At 34.6% G+C, this 23,253-nt stretch overlaps 1 protein-coding gene across 1 annotated transcript in view; it reads right to left on the bottom strand.

Moving 5' to 3' along the window:
* Positions 1-232: 232 nt before the first annotated feature.
* The window catches only part of lmnb2 (lamin B2), a 34,590-nt gene continuing 11,569 nt past the window's right edge, over positions 233-23,253 (bottom strand). Inside the window, exons 2-12 of the mRNA XM_039767058.1 lie at positions 22,341-22,477; positions 20,982-21,138; positions 20,758-20,883; positions 20,290-20,460; positions 12,976-13,101; positions 12,663-12,883; positions 11,762-12,023; positions 11,281-11,388; positions 8,667-8,786; positions 8,454-8,552; positions 233-6,574 (exon numbers count right to left, since the gene is read on the bottom strand). Of these exons, the coding sequence (XP_039622992.1) occupies positions 6,533-6,574; positions 8,454-8,552; positions 8,667-8,786; positions 11,281-11,388; positions 11,762-12,023; positions 12,663-12,883; positions 12,976-13,101; positions 20,290-20,460; positions 20,758-20,883; positions 20,982-21,138; positions 22,341-22,477 (1,569 nt within the window). The 3' untranslated portion in view covers positions 233-6,532. The remainder of the gene's footprint in view (positions 6,575-8,453; positions 8,553-8,666; positions 8,787-11,280; positions 11,389-11,761; positions 12,024-12,662; positions 12,884-12,975; positions 13,102-20,289; positions 20,461-20,757; positions 20,884-20,981; positions 21,139-22,340; positions 22,478-23,253) is intronic.

Below are 23,253 nucleotides of genomic sequence, written 5' to 3'. Positions count from 1 at the left end.
ATTATAGCCAATAAAAAAACAAAGCAAACAAGCTTTACCTTGCGAACTTTGCTTATTTAAAACTTGCCACTTTAATGGAGTATGCCTGTAATTTAAAAAGCTCTCAAAACACACACCTACCACCATTTGTGACAATTTTCAAGTTTTGCTTTGACAATCCTACATTTATTTTTGCAAAAATCTTGTCACTGAAGGAAGAAAGAAAAAAGTAGCTTATTACAAGACACAAATATTCATATGTAAAACATTTATTGTGTACAAAAATTTTCCAGTCAAATGTATGTTACAAAGAAATGAAAAATTATAATAATGGCATGCATATCCAATAACCCGGTCGCTCCTCAGAAAGTATAATGATACGAATTTAGGTTAATGTAATGAGGATTTACCACTTTCCTTTGACCTAGTGAAAAAAAATAACATTTTTGTGGGTCACCGCCAATTTTTTCTCCATATTTGACACATGATAGATAAGCATGTTTGCTTCAAATGCCCAAGCTGACAGTAACCCCATACTATTGCTTATGGTACATAAGTAGAAGACAAATGCAGGAAAGCCAAAACACAGCCTAGAGTCACTGAATAAGTTATAAAAGACTTGTATGGCTTTCAGATAGAGATAATATAATCAATTATCTACATACAATTCTTTATGATTGATTTATGCTCTGTAACACTAACTGGCTGCCATCCTCTTACTATAATTCCCACTATAATTGAATGTGTCATTTTTATTTTAAGAGCAATTGATTTATTAAAATGATTCAATACAATTTAAAATTAGACGGGGCATTTTTGACATACCAAAACTTGCTAACAGAGAAAATATTCCAATGATAAATCAGAGTCAGCAATTCAAATTCAATCAAGGATGTAAACACAGAGTAAAAGCAGTTTAAAACAAAGCATTTGAGCACATATTATAGTATGCATAATTGGTATGTGACAAATAAAATCTGACTTGACTTGCTGAATTTGATTAACACCCCACACCTTTTTATTTTTAAAAAGTCAGTGTTACATTTTCTGTATTTCAATATTTTAGATACCATGCATAAAAAAAAGACAAGACAAAAACTGCATATCTGAAACATTTCTAGGAAACAATATGGGCTCCTGAGTGATAACAGTAACAATGTTTAAAAATCTGTACCATTCATGTAAAGACAATCAAAGCTAAAATATCAGACGTTATTAACCAAGTACTTGGGCTGAACAACAACCGGTAAGAGAAATCGGCACACTTCACAATTTAATACAAACCTGCTAAGACATTTAGAATGTTTAGCACTCTAGCTTAGATCTCCTCTACAAAATTCTTATAAAAAAAAACCCACTATTTTCACAAGTCTAGACAGAGCTGAACAGCAAGTGCCTCACTCTTCAACCTAAATTGTATCATTTGAAAAATGTATAAGCTTTATTTAAAAAAATATCTCCCAAAAGTGTATGTAAACAAAAGTCCATAACTATTGTTTAAAGAAAATGAAATACACTTTTAAAAATGTCAAGCATCAAAATGTACAAAATTTTGTTTCCCAGGTTATTTAATAGAAAAACAGTGTCCTTAAACTGGATTAAATGTTCCTTTTGCATTTAAATTTGTCTTGTGTATTATGAAATCAGTGGGTTCCAATTTTCTTTTTTTGTACTGGTTATACTAACTTATATCAAATGCACAAACACCTCAACTTCCTTGAGCTGCTCTGGAAGATTGGTATCTAAAACATTGTTTGAAGTGCTGTTCTGTGCCAAATAGTCAGGACTGATCTCTGACAGGGGTCAACGATTCAACACCCATTTGCTAATCTAAATCCAACCCCTACTTTGTGTTTAGAGGATCTGCATTAAGGCAAACAAGACTTTCTACCCAGGTGAAGGTCAGGCAGATGATGTTGCTACAATATACTGATTTACTGGCCAAATTCAACAAGGATGTCACATTCACAGCCTTTGCCAATGTAGACAAAAAAAAAAAAAAAGTAAAAATCACCACAGTAGAAGCTGACAGTCATTGGATAAACATTACAAGTATAAAACCTGTTCCTTGACTAAATTAAAAAAAAAAAAAAAACTGGCTCAGACAAAACATGTCAAAAGTTAAGACAACCAAGGACTGTTTGAATTTTCCAATTTTAAAACAGACAATGAGGTATTTATGTAATAAGGTGACTAACAGTCACTTTTTAAAATATACAGTAGCAATACTATCTTTTTGGCTTTATTCATTTCCTTAGACCCCAAATTGTCAAATTCATTCACATGGATCAAAGAAACCAGTTCATTCTTTCCCTTAACATCCCCAGACTGTGCCTATTTCTGAATGATAATCAAGCTGCCTTTTATGCATTCACGTTAAAGCCTGTCTTAAGAAACAGGCAAATATAAGAAAAGTATCTACCAACTAAACCTTTATTGCCAAAAGTCATACATTCAAATACTAATGAAACTAAATTCTCACAGTTATAATAATAATAAAAATAAAAAAAAACCTTAAAGAAAATTGGATATATTTTTGAAAGGCAATTAGCAAGTTGACAACACTTTGGGCTACAGAATGTAAAAAGGAATTTATATCAATACATAGTTTATATCTGAGAAACCATTTTAGATCTATGGTTATATACTTATTCATGATTCTGGATATTATAAATGCTCAAAGCACATGATAAACAGGGTGGAAAAAAGGACAAATAGGGTATCTGAGTATCACATCACTGGCAGTTTTTTATTTATAGATTTAGAATGTACAAACCATCGGGGAGAAAAAAAATATAAATAAAAATCTCAATATGTTTGAGTCAGTTAAAAATACACAGACACTCCATGTTCATGTAGTATTCAATGTAACAGTTATACTACACATAAACAAGCACCAGCCATATTTGGCAGGATGTATCAAAGTCATCCATGGGAAAAATTAAGCATGACACAAGCTGTTCGAAATTCGAAAATCAATTTTTGGACACATGTAACCTTTATGATTAGCGCATGGATCTATTCTTGAGCATTTCTTAAAAATTTTTCTGGTCATGATTTTTTTTTTTTACTTAAAAGAGTATATTGCTTATCTTTCTGAAATGTTCCGTTAACATAACATTTATTTTCTTACCATAGTAAAATTATAAGGGCATTACAGGAATATTAAAATGATCATTAAATATGCATTCTTCTGCAAAAGGAACCAGAATCTAGTACGTCTACCTGAAAATACTGCAATTATTGTCTAACAACTCCATATCAAGTTGAAATTAAACTAGTACAAAGTAAACTTGGAATAAGCTGTAGTAAGTTGCTGTCAAACTCATAATTAAGGCCAGACAATTTGCCTTTTTTTTCTTTTTCTAAAAACTCAACCCAGAGTCAGCAATTACAATACATGAGCCAAACAAACCTAAAATCTACAAATCAACTAAGTGAGTTAGGATGCTTTCTCAAATGGATGGGGCAACAAAAACTCAAACATGGCAGAAACATAAAGGCACAAGCAGGACAATTGCAATGTCCTGCATAAAAGACACCATCTCCTACCATACAAGCCAAGTGAATAGAAGACCTGAGATGTAGCCGTCACTGTTGCCGAGCAAGTCACCGCATGGCTGTCACTTTTACACCACATGCATATTCCCAAAATTAACTGATGGATGTTCTACATGGCTATGATACTCAATCTGTACAGAATCTGAAGAACACCACAAAGAGGAAGCATGTGACAGACGGGATTAAGTTTACCTCCGGAAGCATCCGTGGTAGCTGTTGTCCAGATATGCAAAAAATGAAACAAAATATGAGGAAAAATGAAAGATCATGAAAGAGAAGTGCATATACTTCAAAATCTGCCTTTACTCTATAAAATATTACCAACATCAAAGGGGAAAAAAAAATTAACATCTGGTGGTTATTTTGATGTGAGCTATTTTGTATTTTGAGCTATTCATAAAGACACGGCACTCATCTGAGTTGGGCTCGATGTGCAATAATGACCTGCTAAGCAGTTGTCTAAAAGACAAATTCAATGAATAAATATAAACAATAATCATAAGTGTGCAATATCTACAGTATCTCTTAATAAAATGCTGACTGCAGGTTCAAACATTTTTACTAACAACAAACTATTAATCTATTAATCAACAATACAATTAAGGGGGCTTTACTATGCTGCCAGTTCTGATCCAATTTATACAAATGGAGCAATTAAGTGCTGGCACAGGAAAAAAAAAAAAGTTCTAACATTACAGCAATTACTTAGCATAGTTTAAAAAAAAAAAAGTTCCAAAAAGCTATATTTTGCTGCTTTATTAATTAACCAGTCTTCAGCTTCTGTGGATTCTTTTTTTAGCATCTAGATAACTGCACATGTAATTCAACAAGCTACAACAATAGCAGTGTGCTTTCAGCTTACTGGGATTCAACTGATTTGTTGATTGAAGAAGAAAATCAAATTTAAAACTAAAGTTTTGAAAAATCATGAACACAACTGGTGCCAACTATGTGATAGTATTAGGGTTATTTTAGCTGGCTGTGGATGAGACAGTATTATTTTTGCTGTCTCTTAATTATTAAAGAGGCAGGTAATACGCCTATCATCTGTTAACATGCACTTATGTATCACAGGACTAAGACGTAGTAGAACTACTGTGTATCTCTTGGCACATAAATCAAATCAAGCTCAGAGAAATTGTTTAGGGAAGTTCAATAAAAACAAAAGACACAAATATGAAGTTACACCTACATGGAGAGGGTAATACCAGTGGGATGTCACAGGAGAGGGCACAACCCAAACCCAGATTTTACCATTCTGATGTGCATTATACAATAACACCGCACTTTTAAAATGGCATATAGTTTTTTTTTTTAAATATGGATTATTCTGTTGGCACTTTCACAAAAAGTGATTTTTCAGTTCATATTTTTGTCATATGGCTGCAATGCAAGCCATGACAGGTTAATCAGCATCCTTGTAGTCTACAGGCCACAACGGCTATTACAAAACTGTAGCAGGCAGGCGGCAGATTGTTGTGCATTTCAAATCCCACCTAAAACTCGTATGTCATTTGATCCAGCTAGAAAGACAGAGGTGAATGTGTGAACATTGTTACTATGTTTACTGTTACAACACAAAAAACTGGAATTGACCACAGTCTGTATTGCTCCATATGTTTTACTTACAAACCAAAGTTATTATTTAAAAAAAAAAAAAAAATACCTTCATTAAAATTGAGCTTTGGTGCAACTTTAAATTTAAGCTGGTGGTCAGTTACAAAATAGGAGTTATATGGAAAGTAGGACTTCTTTGCAAGAAATACACTAAGCCGCAACAAACTGCTTACTTTTAGTATACTACAGTTCATATTTTACAGTAAAACAACTGATCATGATGCAATTTAAACTCCCATTTTCTTTTATCATTCCCAAACAGCCTTTCAACGTTCTCATTTTCCACCCTGTTTACTTAAAACTGCAAAGCCATTCCAACTATCATCACTACTCTTACTGCCTATAGGTCAACTTGTCAGTAACATTTTATACAGTTTTCAGTAAGGAAAAAGAAAGACCTTCCATTAGCCACTTCCTTTTTTGTTTTAAGAGATGCACAGTTTGTACCTCCCATAATTCACTTTCAAAAATTTCTAGAGCTTAAAGAGATGGTAAGTAGCAGATGTCAGATGGGAGTCTATTTTATGATAAAAATAACATTTTACAAGTGGTACAGAATTTATCCTTTCCCACTTTAGTCAAACTATAAAACTATCAGCATGTACAATGAAAGTATTTAAAAACACTACACTTAAAATTTTCTTTGGGTGCAATTAAAAAATAACATTTTAAGAGTAAGGTTACTTAAGTAAAGGGATGTTGCTTTAAAGCTGATTAGAATTCAAATCTGTAAGGCTGGACATTTTCATCTAGCCTAAGCATTAATAAATACAGTTACCATATGCTTTCTTTTAATACTTTAAAACAATGGCACCACCTACTCAGAGTCATTTTCAAAATTCAGCTTTAAATCATGAAATTACCTAAAATGTGAATGTTTCAAGTCACTTTTTTTTTTACTTCTGTAAGAAATAAAGGCAACATTTGCATCATTTTTTAATACAAAATGAATGCTTTTTAACTTCTCAGTGTTTATCATTATTAGGTATTTTAAAAATGCCAGCAAATAGAAAATCAAAGTTTCAGTGATTGGTTTTAGTTCTTTGCAGAAAGCAATAGTATAGCAATTTCATTTTTAATTTGAGTCAAAATCTGCACCTTACACTCTAAGCTCCAGTGAATTAACTGCATGTGCATGTGTAATTTATAAAGCCCAATTAAAAAAAATAGAAATAAGTTAAAATAGTGTTCAGTAGCCCAAAATAAAGCTGACTCATATAATCCAACTACAAATATGGCAGCTTTCAACATCTTTTTCAAGCTACGAAAAGATATTCAGATTTGTTGAAAACATTGAAATGTACAAAAATATTTTAGTGGCTCTGGAAGAAGAAGAAAAAAAAAAAAGCAAAAAATACTGAAGCTCTCTTTTTTTTCACATGATCGAACATTCCCGGGATGCTGTTTTTGGGTCCCCCTAGAGGAAAAAAAGGAAAAAATTTTAAATTAGTGGATTATAAAACAGATCAGGAACCTCAAACTAGAACAATAAGCAATCAAATGAAAACAGGCATTTATTAAACTAATTTGTGTATCAAATTCTATCCCTTAATTTAACTTTCTATTATTTCTGTGTTCATTTATAATTACCACATAGTCAGTATAAAGGTTATGGACATGAGCTCAAAGTTATTGTCTGCTTTTACATGCATTTTTATTACTATTTAATTTAATATTGTTTTTTGTATCAGTATACTGCTGCTGGATTATGTGAATTTCCCCTTGGGATTAATAAAGTATCTATCTAACTACACTCTATACAATTAAATTCTTAATTGCATGTCTTCTTAAAACAGTTTACTGACTAACAATTACAAAATCTTTCAGGACCTTCTGATTTTTTTGCTATTTAAGCTGTTACTTGATAATTACTACAGAAACAGAAACAACGAGAGTTGTCAACCAATTAACATTTTAATCATTAATCATATGTTTAGCCAAAGTACTTCAGCAATGTCCAGTAATTCCTTGTGAACATGAATGGTGCATAAGTTCTTAGCTGCTTAAAATGCAATGACTTGTGTCTTTCATATAACTGTGATACATGACAACTGTCCCATGTAAAGGTAACATGCAAGAACTGTCAGATCTTGTTGAATGATGTCTCTCAGCCCAGCATCTTCAACTACATTTAAGAGTCTGATGAAATCCATTTTGCAATAATACTGGTAGTTAAAGCTTTAAGTTTTGCTTCATTTATGGATTTAAGTCGAGAAACATTCATAGACTGTATTCTATCATAGATTTTGCTACCAAATGTTAAGAGCTTTCTTATATATATATATATTTTATATATTATATATATATATAAATAATGTATAGTGTCATCACGCATTGTTTTGCTCTTTATTGATAAGCCAAAGATAATGATCTATCTATCTAATGTACTTCTGTGATAACAAGTATCAAAAACCTTGTCTTTCAAACAATCTGGAAGAGGTATTAAATCAAAAGCAGCCATCATAAATGTCATTATTCTTGGCCATTGTTAACTGAATATCTTAAATCGGGGGCTCCCAAACTTTAAGTCATGGCCACCCCAAGCCCAGATTCTACAGTATGCTGCTGAATCTCAGTTGCTGCTAACAGTAGTCACAGAGCATGGTTTTGTATAACAGTGGACCTGTTAATCAAAGCAAACTAACACATATGTGATCAAATGTCACGGGACAGCTCTAAGCTAGAGTTCTCCCCTTTTCTTGGAGTGTGAGAAGGGAGCATTCACACGAGTCTTATGGCAACAGCATGGTGAAATTAAAGCACTTTGCATACTACCTGACAGCTATTTTTGACAGGATGAAGACACTGCTCTTGTGCATAAACTATATTGATATGCAACTGCTTTTATGCAACAACTGAAGAACATTTTCAGTTACCTATTTGTTAATTTAAAAATTAAGAAATTTAAAGACAAACTTTAAAACTGGTACTGATTTTTGTTTAATGTCAACCTCGCCAGGAATATGAGCCCCCCATCTGAAAACCATTGGCTTAGATAGCAAAGGGTGTTGAATAATATGATTAAGGAAAAATAATGCATTATATGTACCTTTGAAATGAATTGTATGTGTTAACATGTTAACTTTCACAGCCCTAGAAAAAACACTTCCCCTTCTTTGTTAAATATCACTATGTAACTAATGTTTACTACTTCTAACGGAACCACCAAGACACTGAAATATAAGTTGTAATTTACTAAATCAGAATTAGATCACCAATACAATGTGTTGATTTAAGAATTAAGCATTCTCATAGCCATGTCATGAGGAGGCCAGTAAATTATCATTTGAGTTAACCTGTTGATGGAAAAGATCTTCTTCTCCAAAATCTGCTTCATCATCATCTCCATTTTCAACTTCTACTAGAGTCTTAATTACCGTCCTTGATGCAACTTCCTACACAAAGATTAATAAAACATAGTAAATAGCTATAGACATGAAGATATGCAAACAGGTTAATTATCCCAAAAGCACGGGGGGTTAGCCACTTATCAACGCAGGATTGCATACCTCGCCATCAGAATTTACAAGGAATGTCCTAGAGTTATCAGAACTGCCCCAGGAACTCTGATTCTTCCATAGTAGGTCTGAAGGAGGGCTGTGAGACACACCAGCATCAGCACTCCAGATCTGAGAAAGACAAGTGTGAATCCATTAGATAAATTAATTATCTGTTGAAAGTGAAGGGGGCAGAGTAAAACACATTTAACACACCCAAGTAAAATTTAAACCAACCAAAAATATTTACAAATATTAAGAAATTAAACTAAAATTCCATGTATTCATTAATAAATAAATAAACAGTGCTAGGTTTTCTCCATATTAAAAGGCACTTAAATATGGTAAAAAAAAAAAAAAAAGTCAGTATGATAAAGTATGCTTAAAAAAAGAAAAATCCTCAGCTGCTGCGGAGAGCCCATTTTCCTTGAGAAATGGCATAGTCAGGAATTATAGTCAGTGTAGTTATGAGTGCACACAGGCCAAATGTTAGTAGCTCCTTTGTGATGCGAGTGTAGAAGTTAGCGATTGTGGTTTAATAATACTGTACCTCCTTTTATTACTTTAAAAGGATGAGAGGTATGAAAATAATCGGAGTAAATATTTATCTTGGCAATATACCCAATAATTGAAAATTACATAGGTTGTCGCTTCAAAAAAAAAAATCTTCCTAATTATTAAACTTGGTCTGACATAAACATGCTCAATGGGTAACTATTTGTTATTAAAAGATTTAAATAATTCAATTTAAAAAGTGACAGACATAATCTAGACTCAACGTATGTGTTTTTTTGAATAAGATTTCAGATTTTTAGATGGTGCCACCAATGTGGCCAGCCGTCTGCTTGTCTCATTAATTTATGCTTTAATTTCATTTTTATGCATTAGTATACCCCAGCAGCTACTGTCTTATGGTCTTGTTTCCTTACTTAATATCTTTTTTGGCATGTCATCCTCTCAGTTTTCTTCTTCTGATGGGACTGTGTTTGAACTTCCACCCTTGTTTTATTAAACTCCTGACTTCTTCACCTGGACGCCGGTGTTCTCTTGTATGAGTGGGCCAGGTTACCCTCAGAGACGCTGCTGACACGGACGCACAAGGCATGCCAATTTTTGCTATTAAACAACAGCAGCTCAATTATTCTTCACCAGCCTTGGAATCTTCATGCTTGAGAGTTGTCTTTGACCCATCCTCTCCTCTACAGGCCACTGGCCCTGGCCCTCAGGAGCTGGAAACCAGATTTTATTTCCCCCATCTCAAGACGGCATCACTTTTTCTCTGTGTGTTCTAGGAGAGTTAATGCTTCTAATCTTCGGAGTCTCACCGGAGCTTGCCCCACAGTGAGCCTTTCCACATCTATCAAGGTTTCTCTCCTTAATGTGACGTCAGTATCTATTAAAATTCTTATCCTGCAAGACTTTATCTCAAAGAAACTACACTTTATTTTTTTATTTTTAAAATCACTGAGACCTGGATTGTTAATGGTGACTTGTTTTACTAACTTGGTACGTCTCCAGGTTATTCATTTTTGAACTCTCTTCGGCTGTCTCGTCTTGGGTTGCTGGACCACTTGCCAATATTTTCAAAAGTTTGTTTCTGTGTCAGAGCCTCACTAGGTGTCTGTTTAGTAGCTTCGAACTGCAACTTTTCCAAGTGTGTAGCTCTTCCATGTTGCTGTATGATGTGGTTTATAGGCCTCCTGTAATTGAATGATGTGTTTGTTTCTGAATTTTCTGATCTCTTGGCCGGTATTACGCTCTCCTATGATAAAGTACTTATTGTTGGCAATTTTAACATACATGTCTGTTGTCAATGTAAACCTTTGGTTAATGACTTTATCATTATTGGATTCATTTGAGTTTGGTTCAGCAAATTAATACCCCAACTTATTATTATAACTCCAACTCATAACTCGTTATTAAGTAAAACTCACAATAAAAAAAAAAAACATTTAAAAGAAGTGTTTTAAAAAAAAAAAAATTCTAGGACATGCCTCCAACTCTAAAGTGTTCAATAAGTAATTAATTCACCCATAAAAGATGTAAGTTGTAATATTATGCATGTATTTTGAAAATAAAAAAAAAATACATCATAGCTTACAGCTAGAAACTTTTCCTATCACTGGCTTCAATTTAATTTTACCTAGCAAAACAGCAATAGGAAACATCATGAATCATTTTAATTGGATAGTTCTGGTCCATGGTATACACTTTTGTCATTTAAGTTTTGAGATCACATATTAAATGTCCTCTGCAAAAAATGGCGATTTAATATTTGGTCTTTTCTTATACGACTATAGCAACCAGCCTTCTGCAGCAAATTTAGATTTACATGTATGGCTATAAGCTGTAACAAACAAGTGTTCCATAAATCAGTAACACTGTGCAACTTAATTAAGCCAATAAAAACTTGCTGTCAAAAAGAAGTTTGCTAAACAAGGTTACTTTTCTGAACTGTGCTTGATGCCACATACATAAGGCTCAGATCTGTTCTTTTTCATATATTGCCACTCTATCGTTACTACCAGCCCAACGCATTTAAGGAATACAGCAAGTGAAGAGCTACTATATAATTTAAACAGACTTCATTTGGCGACTTAGGTTAAGGAATCAAACTGTGTCTTACCGTAACAGTCTGCCCAGCCTTGAGAACATACTTAGGAGTAAATTTGTAGGAGATCTCTTCTCCTTCTCCAATTTGTCGCTTTAGTCGCCAGTTTCCAAGAGATTGGTCCTAGGGAGTGGAAAACAAATTTGCATTCAAATTTGTTCTTTAAAATTATGAAAAAGTTAATTTCTTAAGATTATACTACATACATTTTTCACACCTCCTGCCTCATTTTTCCTTCTTCCCATTATACAAATTAGTGGGTTCATGGGTCATGCAACCTGTTTATGTTGTGGCCTCAATTGCAATATCTAAGTCAGTTTACCAAATACGAATTACTTATCCACAATATATTTTACTTGGGTACTTGAAACTTGCAACACAAGTAAAACAAGCAGAAGACGCACAGTCTCAACAAATACTTATATTGGCCATCCCCGAATATGTAGGTAAATCGGAGTCATTTTTGTGACTGGCGATTAATATCATGTAAACCTACCTTGTCAGAATTGTTCTTCAGTTGCACAGATTTACCCTCAAGGTCAATCTCCTCAATGCTGATGCTTCCAGAAGCCTCAGCTTTCTGAGAAATGTGAACTTTGCTGCTACTACTGCTTCTGCTCTGGCCTCCAACTAGTGACTCCTCCATTTCAACTCGCTTTCTCTTTGTACGTGAAGAGCGTGTCATAGCACTACCAACACTGCTAGAGGTGGCACGGGAAACAGTCACACGTGAAGATGGAGATGGAGACAGCTTCAGCCTACAAGAAGAAACAGGAAGTTCAGGAAAAAATATGAGGACAACCATAAAGCACCATAACAAAATTATTTGTTTTTTGTTTACACTTCTTACTATGAGTTCATGCAATAGTTTAGGAAATGCTAACTGTGAATGACACATTCCTCCGCATAGAGTCAGTTTAGTAAACAAAAACCTACAAATATTTTGTATCTGAGAAATCAACCCATGTCATAAATGTTCTCTCTCTCTCTCTCTCTCCCCCTCTCTCTACTTTATATCGATATCGAAAACTAGATCTACAGTAGATTATATTATATTATAATAAAATTTTAAGGCACTTAAATTCTGTTAGGTACTCCGGTTTCCTCCCACAGTCCAAAGACATGCAGGTTAGGTGCACTGGCAATCCTAAATTGTACCTAGTGTGTGTGTATGTGTGCGCGCGCCCTGCAGTGGGGTGGGCTGGCACCCTGCCCGGAGTTTGTTTCCTGCCTTGCGCCCTGTGTTGGCTGGGATTGGCTCCAGCAGACCACGTGACCCTGTAGTTAGGGTATGGCAGGTTGGATAATGGATGGATGGATGGATGAATGAATGAAATTCTGTTACACAATATTTGAAGGGACACAACAGCAGATAATGTGGATAGTCCAAAAGATACCTGTGCTCCTCTCCTTCTAAAAGTTTTCTGTAGGCATTTATCTCCATATCAAGAGCCAGCTTCACATCCAACAGCTCCTGGTATTCATTGAGCTGCTGCTGCATCTGGTCCCTCATCTCTGCCATCTCTCTCTCTTTAGCATCTATCATACGGCGGTACTTGTCTCTGTCACTGGCAAGCAAATCCTCCAGCTCACGAATTCGCTCTTCTGCAGTACTGGCCTATAAATATATTAATGATACAAATACAATATCAAAATTAGAACTCTCAACGACATCAGGCTGAGATATGTCCATATGAAAATCATCATTACCTGTTTTTGCAAGGCAGACAGCTGATATCCTAGACTTTCAATCCTCATGTGAGCCTCATGCAGTTCTTCACGTGCTGTGTTGACAGCTTTATCATTGAGGTCTGAAGAAATCTTTGCATTCTCCAACTTGAATAAAAAATACAATTACACATATTCAGTGCTTATTATATACAATCTATTCAGGCAGACCCAAATATAAAACTTAAATCCATGAATAATTTTAAAACAATTTTATTGCTGCTTGAATAGCAACTTCAGCTAAGACGATGGAATAATGTACAAAATTTAAGATGATTTTCAAATTAATAGATTACCTTACAGAAAACCTGCTAATAAGGTTTCACAGAAAGTTACACAAATCTAAAAACAAAGCATCTAAACTGTTTCAAAATACCTTTGCACTGTATTTAAGAAAGTTAACTCAAATAATGGATACAAAAATGCATTATTAAATTAGATATATTCCAAGTATAATTACCCTCTTAAATGTATTGAGTCTTGTTTTTACAATTTTAACCATCTGGATGGTATCATAGCTGATAATCAATTTTCTCAAATATGCTTTGAAGATTCCTGCAAACCAACCATACAGGAACAGTAAAATTCAGGACTAACCACTATATTTACAGGTTCAAAGGCCTGTATTTTAGCCACTGAAAAATATCACAAATTGTTTGCTTCTTAATCCATTCTTTGTTAAATTTGTTTGATTGTTTTTTAAAAAATTGTAATGCTAGGAGCAATTTTGGATTTTTAATTTTCCTCTGGATTATTTTCTTCCTTTTTGATATTCTTATCATTTATGATACAGTATATTGGTACAAAAGTAGTCCCAAAAAAGGATAATAATGGCTATCACCATCCTTGGCAGATGGGAATAACCACGTAGCCACCACGTACTGTATGTGATTTTTAATAATTTATGTAGAAAATATTTAGGCACTTCTTGCAATTATTTACATGACAACAAATAGTTCAAGTAATACCAGTATCTGCATGATAGAAGCATCAGAAAAATTAGGACTTAAATGACTAACAGTAGGACAGTTTACAAGTGGAGATACACTTTAAAGAAAAGTAAAACAACTCTACACAGCAAAAACCACAACCACAGTATAATATCCACTTTTTACTCTCCATGTAAAGCTGTTTGAGCCCGCCCATCAGCCCCCCCTGATGGAGAAGTGGAATGCTACACTGTATGTAAGAAACTGTTCAAGCCATATACAATGTTAAAGCAAGCAGTTATCGAGAGACTGGGACGAATGCAAAAATCAAATGTGGTCTGAAGATGAACAAAAAGCCAAAGAAACTTTAGCTTCTGTGTCTTCAGATGAGTTCATGCTCCTGAAAGCTGTGCAGCTTATCAGTGGAAAGCTGAACGTTTGAATGTCGGTAGAGTTGTATTGTACCTGGGTTTTCAATGCATAATTGTGAATGATACATGAGGACTGTAGTCATATAACTAACTTAAGGAACTTTGACTATCTATAGTGCTTGTCGTACATACACACACACACTCTATATATATATATATATATATATATATATATATATATATATATATATATATATATATATATATATATATATATATATATATATATATATATATATATATACACATACATACACATACATACACACATACACATATATACATACACACACACACACACAGGTGTGAAAAACTATTTGCCCCCTTCCTGATTTCTTATTCTTTTGCATGTTTGTCACACAAAATGTTTCTGATCATCAAACACATTTAACCATTAGTCAAATATAACACAAGTAAACACAAAATGCAGTTTTTAAAATGATGGTTATTATTATTTAGGGAGAAAAAAATCCAAACCTACATTGCCCTGTGTGAAAAAGTAATTGCCCCCTTCTTAAAAAAATAACTTAACTGTGGTGTATCACACCGGAGTTCAATTTCCGTAGCCACCCCCAGGCCTGATTACTGCCACACCTGTTTCAATCAAGAAATCACTTAAATAGGAGCTGCCTGACACAGAGAAGTAGACCAAAAGCACCTCAAAAGCTAGACATCATGCCAAGATCCAAAGAAATTCAAGAATAGATCTCAATTACTTCTGTTCTCATTTATCAGTCTGGTAAAGGTTATAAAGCCATTTCTAAAGCTTAGGGACTCCAGCGAACCACAGTGAGAGCCATTATCCACAAATGGCAAAAACATGGAACAGTGGTGAACCTTCCCAGGAGTGGCTGGCCGACCAAAATTACCCCAAGAGCACAGAGACGACTCATCCGAGAGGTCACAAAAGACCCCAGGACAACGTCTAAAGAACTGCAGACCTCACTTGCCTCAATTAAGGTCAGTGTTCATGACTCCACCATAAGAAAGAGACTGGGCAAAAACAGCCTGCATGGCAGATTTCCAAGACACAAACCACTGTTAAGCAAAAAGAACATTAGGGCTCATCTCAATTTTGCTAAGAAACATCTCAATGATTGCCAAGGCTTTTGGGAAAATACCTTGTGGACTGATGAGACAAAAGTTGAACTTTTTGGAAGGCAAATGTCCCGTTACATCTGGCGTAAAAGGAACACAGCATTTCAGAAAAAGAACATCATACCAACAGTAACATATGGTGGTGGTAGTGTGATGGTCTGGGGTTGTTTTGCTGCTTCAGGACCTGGAAGGCTTGCTGTGATAGATGGAACCATGAATTCTACTGTCTACCAAAAAATCCTGAAGGAGAATGTCCGGCCATCTGTCAACTCAAGCTGAAGCGATCTTGGGTGCTGCAACAGGACAATGACCTAAAACACACCAGCAAATCCACCTCTGAATGGCTGAAGAAAAACAAAATGAAGACTTTGGAGTGGCCTAGTCAAAGTCCTGACCTGAATCCAATTGAGATGCTATGGCATGACCTTAAAAAGGTGGTTCATGCTAGAAAACCCTCAAATAAAGCTGAATTACAACAATTCTGCAAAGATGAGTGGGCCAAAATTCCTCCAGAGCTGCAAAAGACTCATTGCAAGTTATCGCAAACGCTTGATTGCAGTTATTGCTGCTAAGGGTGGCCCAACCAGTTATTAGGTTCAGGGGGCAATTACTTTTTCACACAGGGCCATGTAGGTTTGGATTTTTTTTTTCTCCCTAAATAATAAAACCATCATTTAAAAACTGCATTTTGTGTTTACTTGTGTTATATTTGACTAATGGTTAAATGTGTTTGATGATCAGAAACATTTGTGTGACAAACATGCAAAAGAATAAAAAAATCAGAAAGGGGGCAAATAGATATACATACAGTGGTGTGAAAAGCTATCTATCTATCTATATATATATATATATATAAAATCTTGAAGTATTGTACTCATCCATCTTTAGCCATGCACAGCTGCTTTATTACATAAGAAGAATAATAGCTGTTCTTCTTTGGGTATGCAATTTAGATGCAATATCGTCAAAAAACTCTTAAGGCATAAAGGACTAAACCCTCAACAAGAAGTCTGCTGCTCTAGCATGTTATATTTTTAAAAATATTACATAATAAAATAAAGTATTTAATCACATTTAGACTATAAGGCACAAATAAATTTTCAGTTCTAAATTGCTGTGCTGTGCTTCAGAATGTGTATTTAGTTTGTGAGAGCTCATCTGCAGCTCAACAAAAATATACAGTTTTTCTTGCTAAAACAAATTGGAACTTAAGTGTAAATACACAAAAGTACAAAGTGCACTGTTTGCATTTATGCAACGCTTTTATGGATGTTAGTGGTCTGTCTGTGTGTTACTATTCCGAGCAATTGTGTACAAAAGTTCTCATTAATGTTTACTTTAATGTTCATTTTAATCATTTTATGTATGCTGTTTACAAAAGACTGGAATATTTCCTTAATTAACATCTGTAATATTTTAATGTACTGCCTCAGTTTTCATATATGTAAAAAAAAAAAAGTTTGACCAGATTTACACTTTACTTTTTATTGTTCACAGAACTTTAATCTTACCTTTTACAAAAGACTGCAGAATTTAAAGCATTTGTATTTAATGACTAAAAACTCATCATAAGTCACCATCAATGCACAATGAATTACAATTAATTTAAATAGTTTTTATTGAGTTGTATTATGTACTGTATAGGGTATCAAAAATGGTATTGAATTTCAATTCTTTTTCTTGGTATCATATCAAACTTTGAAATTTTGGTATTGACACAAACTTAGCATATACTAGTCTTGTGCTATTTTAGGTGATTTGAGAAGTGAAGGGAGAAGTTTAATGTTTACCTTTTTGTATGTTTTCAAAAGAAAGAAAACACAATTGAAGACATACACTAACTTATAAACGATGGTAATCCATAGAAGGTATACATTTGAGAGATTGCCGTTTTTAATTAAAAGAAATAATATGTAGGTGTTCTATAGATTATTATATTCCCAAATTTTCTTTGACGTAAATGGAAAAGTTGTGCAACAAAAAAACATGTTTAATATTTAATGATTCAGAGTTAATAGAAGACAATCAACATAACAAGCAGCTGAGTTAACATCCGTTAATTATTTAACTGGTACTCTTTATTATGCACAAAACATAATTTAAAAGAAACTTAAGAGAAAGTGTGCACAGCATAGAGACAAAAATAAACCTTAGTAGCTGAAGAAATTGCACATTAAGCTCAAGTTTATCAACGGACTCAAATTTCAGTCTACTTTTACAGCAGGCTTCAATGACCATTTCTAGGATAGAAAATATTGAAGAGGACTGGAGGAAGAAATGACAAGATTTTCTTCAAAAGCAGAATCACTCTTGAGATGCTGACCTCTTGCATTTTTCACCATTCCGGAATTCTACTGCTGACTGCCTTGTAATTAGGAAAAAGGTGCTTCTTTAACAACGGACTTGTTCAGGTGTTTCAACTTTCTTGAAACAAAGTGTTCATGTCACTGAACCAGCACACTGGTGCCATGAAACCGATTTGACACGCGGCAGTGCTGCATAACCGTTTATTTGTACGTCGTTTCTGTCTTTTGCCTTTTTAATGCTGCAGGTAAGGGAAGTTCATAAAACTAAGAGACTTTTTTCCTTGAAAGGCTAAAGTATCCTCTACTGTGTTATTCAGTAAATGAATATTTAAATAAGAAACTATAAAGTTTGCAGGATAGGCTTGAAGAAGCTGTGGACAGTAAGGCATTTTCATCTCAATTCAATTCTGTAGATTACAAACAAAAATCAATTCTGTGCACACATTTGGTTTTATGATAGGCAGAAAAGTGGGAGCTTAGCAGCAGTCACAGTGCAACTGAGCCCACGCTTAAAGGTAAATTATGTAAGCTGCGAGGAGTGCAGAAAGAGGCCAAGTTTCTATACAGTATTAGAAAGTACCTTCAACTTAACCAGATGATGCAGCTAGGCCATGAAAGTATGTGCTCCAAAGCAGTGAAAATATTAAATTTAATTAGAAAGCAAGTAAAAAAAAAACTACCATAAAAGATGCCCATCTACTTTTATTGGTTAGTTTCAGCCTGCAGTAAGTGTTCATTTATTGAACACTAACTCTGATAAAATAACTTTTCTGTTGTAAATGTTGTAAATATTTAGTAGTGATACTTGTTTGGGGGAGGGTATAAAGCAGGTTGATATGTCACTGCTTAAGTGCCAAATTTACATTTGAGCAATTAAAAGGTCACCTCTGATTGGTAATGAAGAATCCTTAAAGTATCACAGAACACAGTTTACATATAAATACATCTTTTGTTTAATTTATTTTTATGTGACTGATACCCTTATCCAAGACAAATTACAACATTTGAGATACACTCACCAGCCACTTTATTAGGTACACCCTCCTCTAAGGATTGGATACCCTTTTGCCTTTAGAACTGCCGTAATTCTTAGTAGCATACATTCAACAAGGTACTAAAATCATTCTTCACAGACATTGGTCTGTATTAACATGATAGCATCACGAAGCTGCTGCTGATTTGTTGGCTGCACATCCATAATGTGAATCACACATTCCACTATATTCCAAAGGTGCTCTTTTGGATTAAGACTGGTGACCGCGGAGGCCATGCGAGTATAGTGAACTCATTTGACATGTTCAAGAAACCAGTTTAAGATGATCTGAGCTTTGTAATGTGGTGCATTATCCTGTTGGAAGGAGCCAAAAGAAGATGGGTAAACATTGGTCATAAAGGAATGGATATGCTCAGCAACAACACTCAGGTAGGCTGTAGCATTTAAGCAATGCTCAACTGGTACTCAGGAGTCCAAAGTGCACCAACAGAATATCCTCCACACCATTACACCACCACCAAGCCGGAACAGTTGATACAAGGCAGGATGGATCCATACTTTAATGTTGTTGACACCAAATTCTGCCCCTACCATCTGAATATTGCAGAAGAAATCGAGACTCATCAGACCAGGCAACATTTTCCAGTCTTCGGTTGTCTGATTTGGGTGAACCTGTGCAAACTGTAGCCTCAGCCAAGAAAATATCTCCTACACCATTACATTGCCACCACCAGCACCAGCCTGAACCATTGATAAAAGGCAGGATAGATCCATGCTTTCAATGTTGCAGACAACAAATTCTGACCCTACCATTTGAATTTTGCAACAGAAATCAAGCCTCACCAGACCAAGAAATTTTCTCTCAATCTTCTACTGTCCAATTTTAGCCTCAGTTGCCTGTTCTTAGCTGACCAGAGTGGCACCCTGGCTCTCTACCTGTCATTTGTAAAGTTATGCAAATGATCACTATAATCTATGATACAATAAAACATTCCAGTCTGTGTGTGTCCAGTCTCTCTAAGAAAAATGATTGGTCAGATTGTGTTTGATCTCACTGGTCAACCTCGCTTTGGTGATACCATGGAAAGAGAAGTGCCAATAAAAAGAGGTTGAGATTGACGAAGAAGAGTAAAGGCGTAACAGGCAAACTGAGGTCACCTTCAAAGATGGAAAGTATTCGCAAGAATGTGAATAACGTTTTCACAGTGGATAATGGAGGGGGGCCCTTCTACTACTGGTGGCGGTCTGAAAACAGACAGGAGACAAACAAGGCACCTCGAAATGACAACAGTCTGAGAAGCAGGCTTTACATGAATGCACTTAACAGATGGAGTGCCAGGCAAGACAGGTTCAGACACACAAAGATACCAAGGAAATGCACACAAGGAACACTGAAGGTACACATAGGTAAAAAGCTATTAAATACTTTTAAATTATTCTACAATCGGTCTTTGAAAACTCCTGTAACTAATACCGAATTTCTTTTTATAAATTAATGAATTGAATTAATTAAAAAGTCCAAGCTGAAAATAATTTACCTTGGACTGGAAGGTGTTCTCCAGCTCCTGTTTGTAAATTGCCACTTGTTCATCATGCTGCCTTCTTAGATCCTGCAGAGCTTCAGCAAGCTTAAATTCATATTCTTGCTGTCTTCCACTGTCCACCTCCACAAGCCTCTTTTCATGACGTCTACGTGTCTCCCTCACTTCCTGAAAACATGAAAACATGCATTTTATTAAGAAATTGGTCATCATATCAAAACCAACAAAATAATATTACCCACTGTATGCTTCAGCAATAAACTTGAAGGAACATCAAAAATATGAAATCTGACTAGAATATCCTAATCAATCTACAGAAATGCACAGGAGTATTGTCTACACAAAATAAATTTAAGATTATTATCAATGCAATGTCCCATTTTTACCTTTAAGTAAAGCCCAAACCCTTAACCACTACACCAAACAGCCTCCCAAAAAGGAACATAACAAGCAGCCAATAAACACCTCCTCAAACAGGCTCTTTCTGAAATCTATCTCCTCCGACTGGCTCTGGCAACGGTTTTCCAGGTCTACTCTTTTCAGTGTTTCAGCTTCCAGCTGCGCTTTGGCAACACTGTGGGCTTCTTCGGCCTGAATGACAAACAGATAAGGAAAGAAAGATGGAAGACAATTTAATGAGACTGAAGGAGAAGCAAAGTGAAAAAATGAGAAGAGAAAAAGGGTCTTACCTTGGCCAGCTGAGCTTTCAGGTCAGCAACTTCTGCTTCTAGATTACGGTTTTCACTTAGAGCAGTATTGAGGCTGGCTTCACTTTTGTTATACAAAGCCTCTAACTCCCTGTTGCGGGCCAGAGCTGCAGCCAAGTCCCCTTCCTTTTTTTTATAGCTGAGAAAAAAAAAATAAGACATTCACTGTATATTAGACATCATTTACATTAAAGTATAATAATTAAGAAGCAAACTATGGCAAAATATCCAATTTAAAAAAAAATAGATAAATTAAAGAAAAATACAAAAATCTAAATATGAAGCAATACAAGTTTAGTTTCATAGATTAAAAACTTCATTTATAAGTTTATTACATCTACATGTCTTAGTCTGGAAAGCTACTAATTCTTTATGGTAGAGTGAGGGTTGATTCGTATGGCAGCCTAATTAAAAGAAAAACTAATACTGTTGAATATATCATGACTCCCAGTTTCTTCAATTTAGTGAGACTTCAATATATTATGGCTTTACAAATACTACGCATTTTCTTACTCAACTACCAAAATATGACATCTTATTAAAAATACATGATTGTGTATTTCAAATAAAATTCAAAAATCTACCGACTTATTACAAGGTGTTGTAACTATTTGTAGGCTAAGACTTCCACATTACTTGTACAAATGATACCACTGAAGGTTTTCTTATGTATATTTTGGAAAAGTCAATTACAGCACTCCAAGCTTCAAATGAATCAGGGTGAGTACTTAACCACACACCACAAACAGATAGAGATGTAGCACTTCCTTAGTGATAATGTAAACAGTTTACTTGTAACCACACAACTCTGCAGAAACAAATTTAATCAGCAAAAATAACCTACAGTCCTTCGGTAGCTTCCGATTTCTGTGCACAAGACCTGTGTACTGGAGATATCAAAATCATTTTCAAATATTACATGAGCAGACTCCTGAAGCACCATTTACTTAAAACAACCATTATCACGCTTTTGCTTATTTTATCAGGACTGTCAGGTAATGATTTGTGGATTAATCACTAATGAATACATATAAAACATAAAAACGAATATCCTGGAGGAATCGTTCTGCCTTCTTTGGAAGAACCTGCTTTACAACCTTGAAGTACAAAAATACTAATACTACTTTTACAATCTACAAGCAAACGAGTAAAACAGGCTTCTGTAAAAAAAGGAACACCGCAAGCAGTTAAAAAAAAAAATGGAGCTACATATAATGAAAGAAAAAGAAGACTTGCATACCAGAAAAAGGAGAAATATTACAATATTACTATGAAACACCACCATGCCACTCATTTTAATCTATTTCAGATACTGGATTACAAAATATAGAGATTGCTTACTTCTTCTTCAGCTCATCAAGCTCAGCACGGACCTTCCCAAAATCAATCTGCAGCTTAGCTCTATCTTTTGCCGTGTCATCCAGAACACGCCGGGCATCAGCAAGCTCTGCCTCGTACAATGTCTTCACTCCAGTGAGCTGAAGCAGGAAAAAATTCAACATTGAATGTTACACTTTTACTGAGGTACCGTGTTAATATAGAAATACCTAATAAAAACTCCTAGAATATTTAACTTTGAATACATTCTCCATTACCTTTAACAAAGAAACAAACACATAATACATTTACTATAAAGTTTAAACTTTGAATTTTTATATTTTGCTTTAAAACAACTTGGACAGTAACTTTTTTACAATTACATTAATGAACATAAAAAAAAGTAGCTAAATCTTGTAAATGCATTAAAGGTAGCTGAAAAACAATGTGCCTGTGTTTTAAAAGATGGAACAGGTATATATTTGTTGCATCCATAAGCTGAGTTACGTTCACTTAAATAATATTTAACGTAAATGAGTAACTTAAAGTTGGAATTCTATTTTAATAGATTTCTGTATGTATTAGGTTCCATAATTTTAGACTTCTAATTTTCTTTACATTAGCTGGAAGTCACTTTTGGTGGTGGTAAAAAGCACATTTTCTTACATCCCTAAAATGTCCTGTTTACTCCACTAACTACAACTGTAAATGTATACACATTACTTTTGTGGCAACTGAATTACTGCTAAGAATGACATTAATCTTGTTAACCACAAGAAACTAATTCAAAAGCATAGATTCTTTGGCTGCACAGAAAAGTAAGACTGGAGCTTTATGGAATGATACTGTCATAAGATCAAAGGAGGTGGAAGGAGAAAGGATATTGAAAATTTCCGGTGTTGTTCCAAAAGTGAAATACCAGGCATATGCAGAATTT

The sequence above is a fragment of the Polypterus senegalus genome, chromosome 10 (assembly GCF_016835505.1).
Source record: "Polypterus senegalus isolate Bchr_013 chromosome 10, ASM1683550v1, whole genome shotgun sequence".
In the NCBI taxonomy this organism is placed as follows: domain Eukaryota; kingdom Metazoa; phylum Chordata; class Cladistia; order Polypteriformes; family Polypteridae; genus Polypterus; species Polypterus senegalus.
The sequence above is the reverse complement of the archived record's forward strand: the minus strand, read 5'-3'. Positions and strand labels throughout refer to the sequence as shown.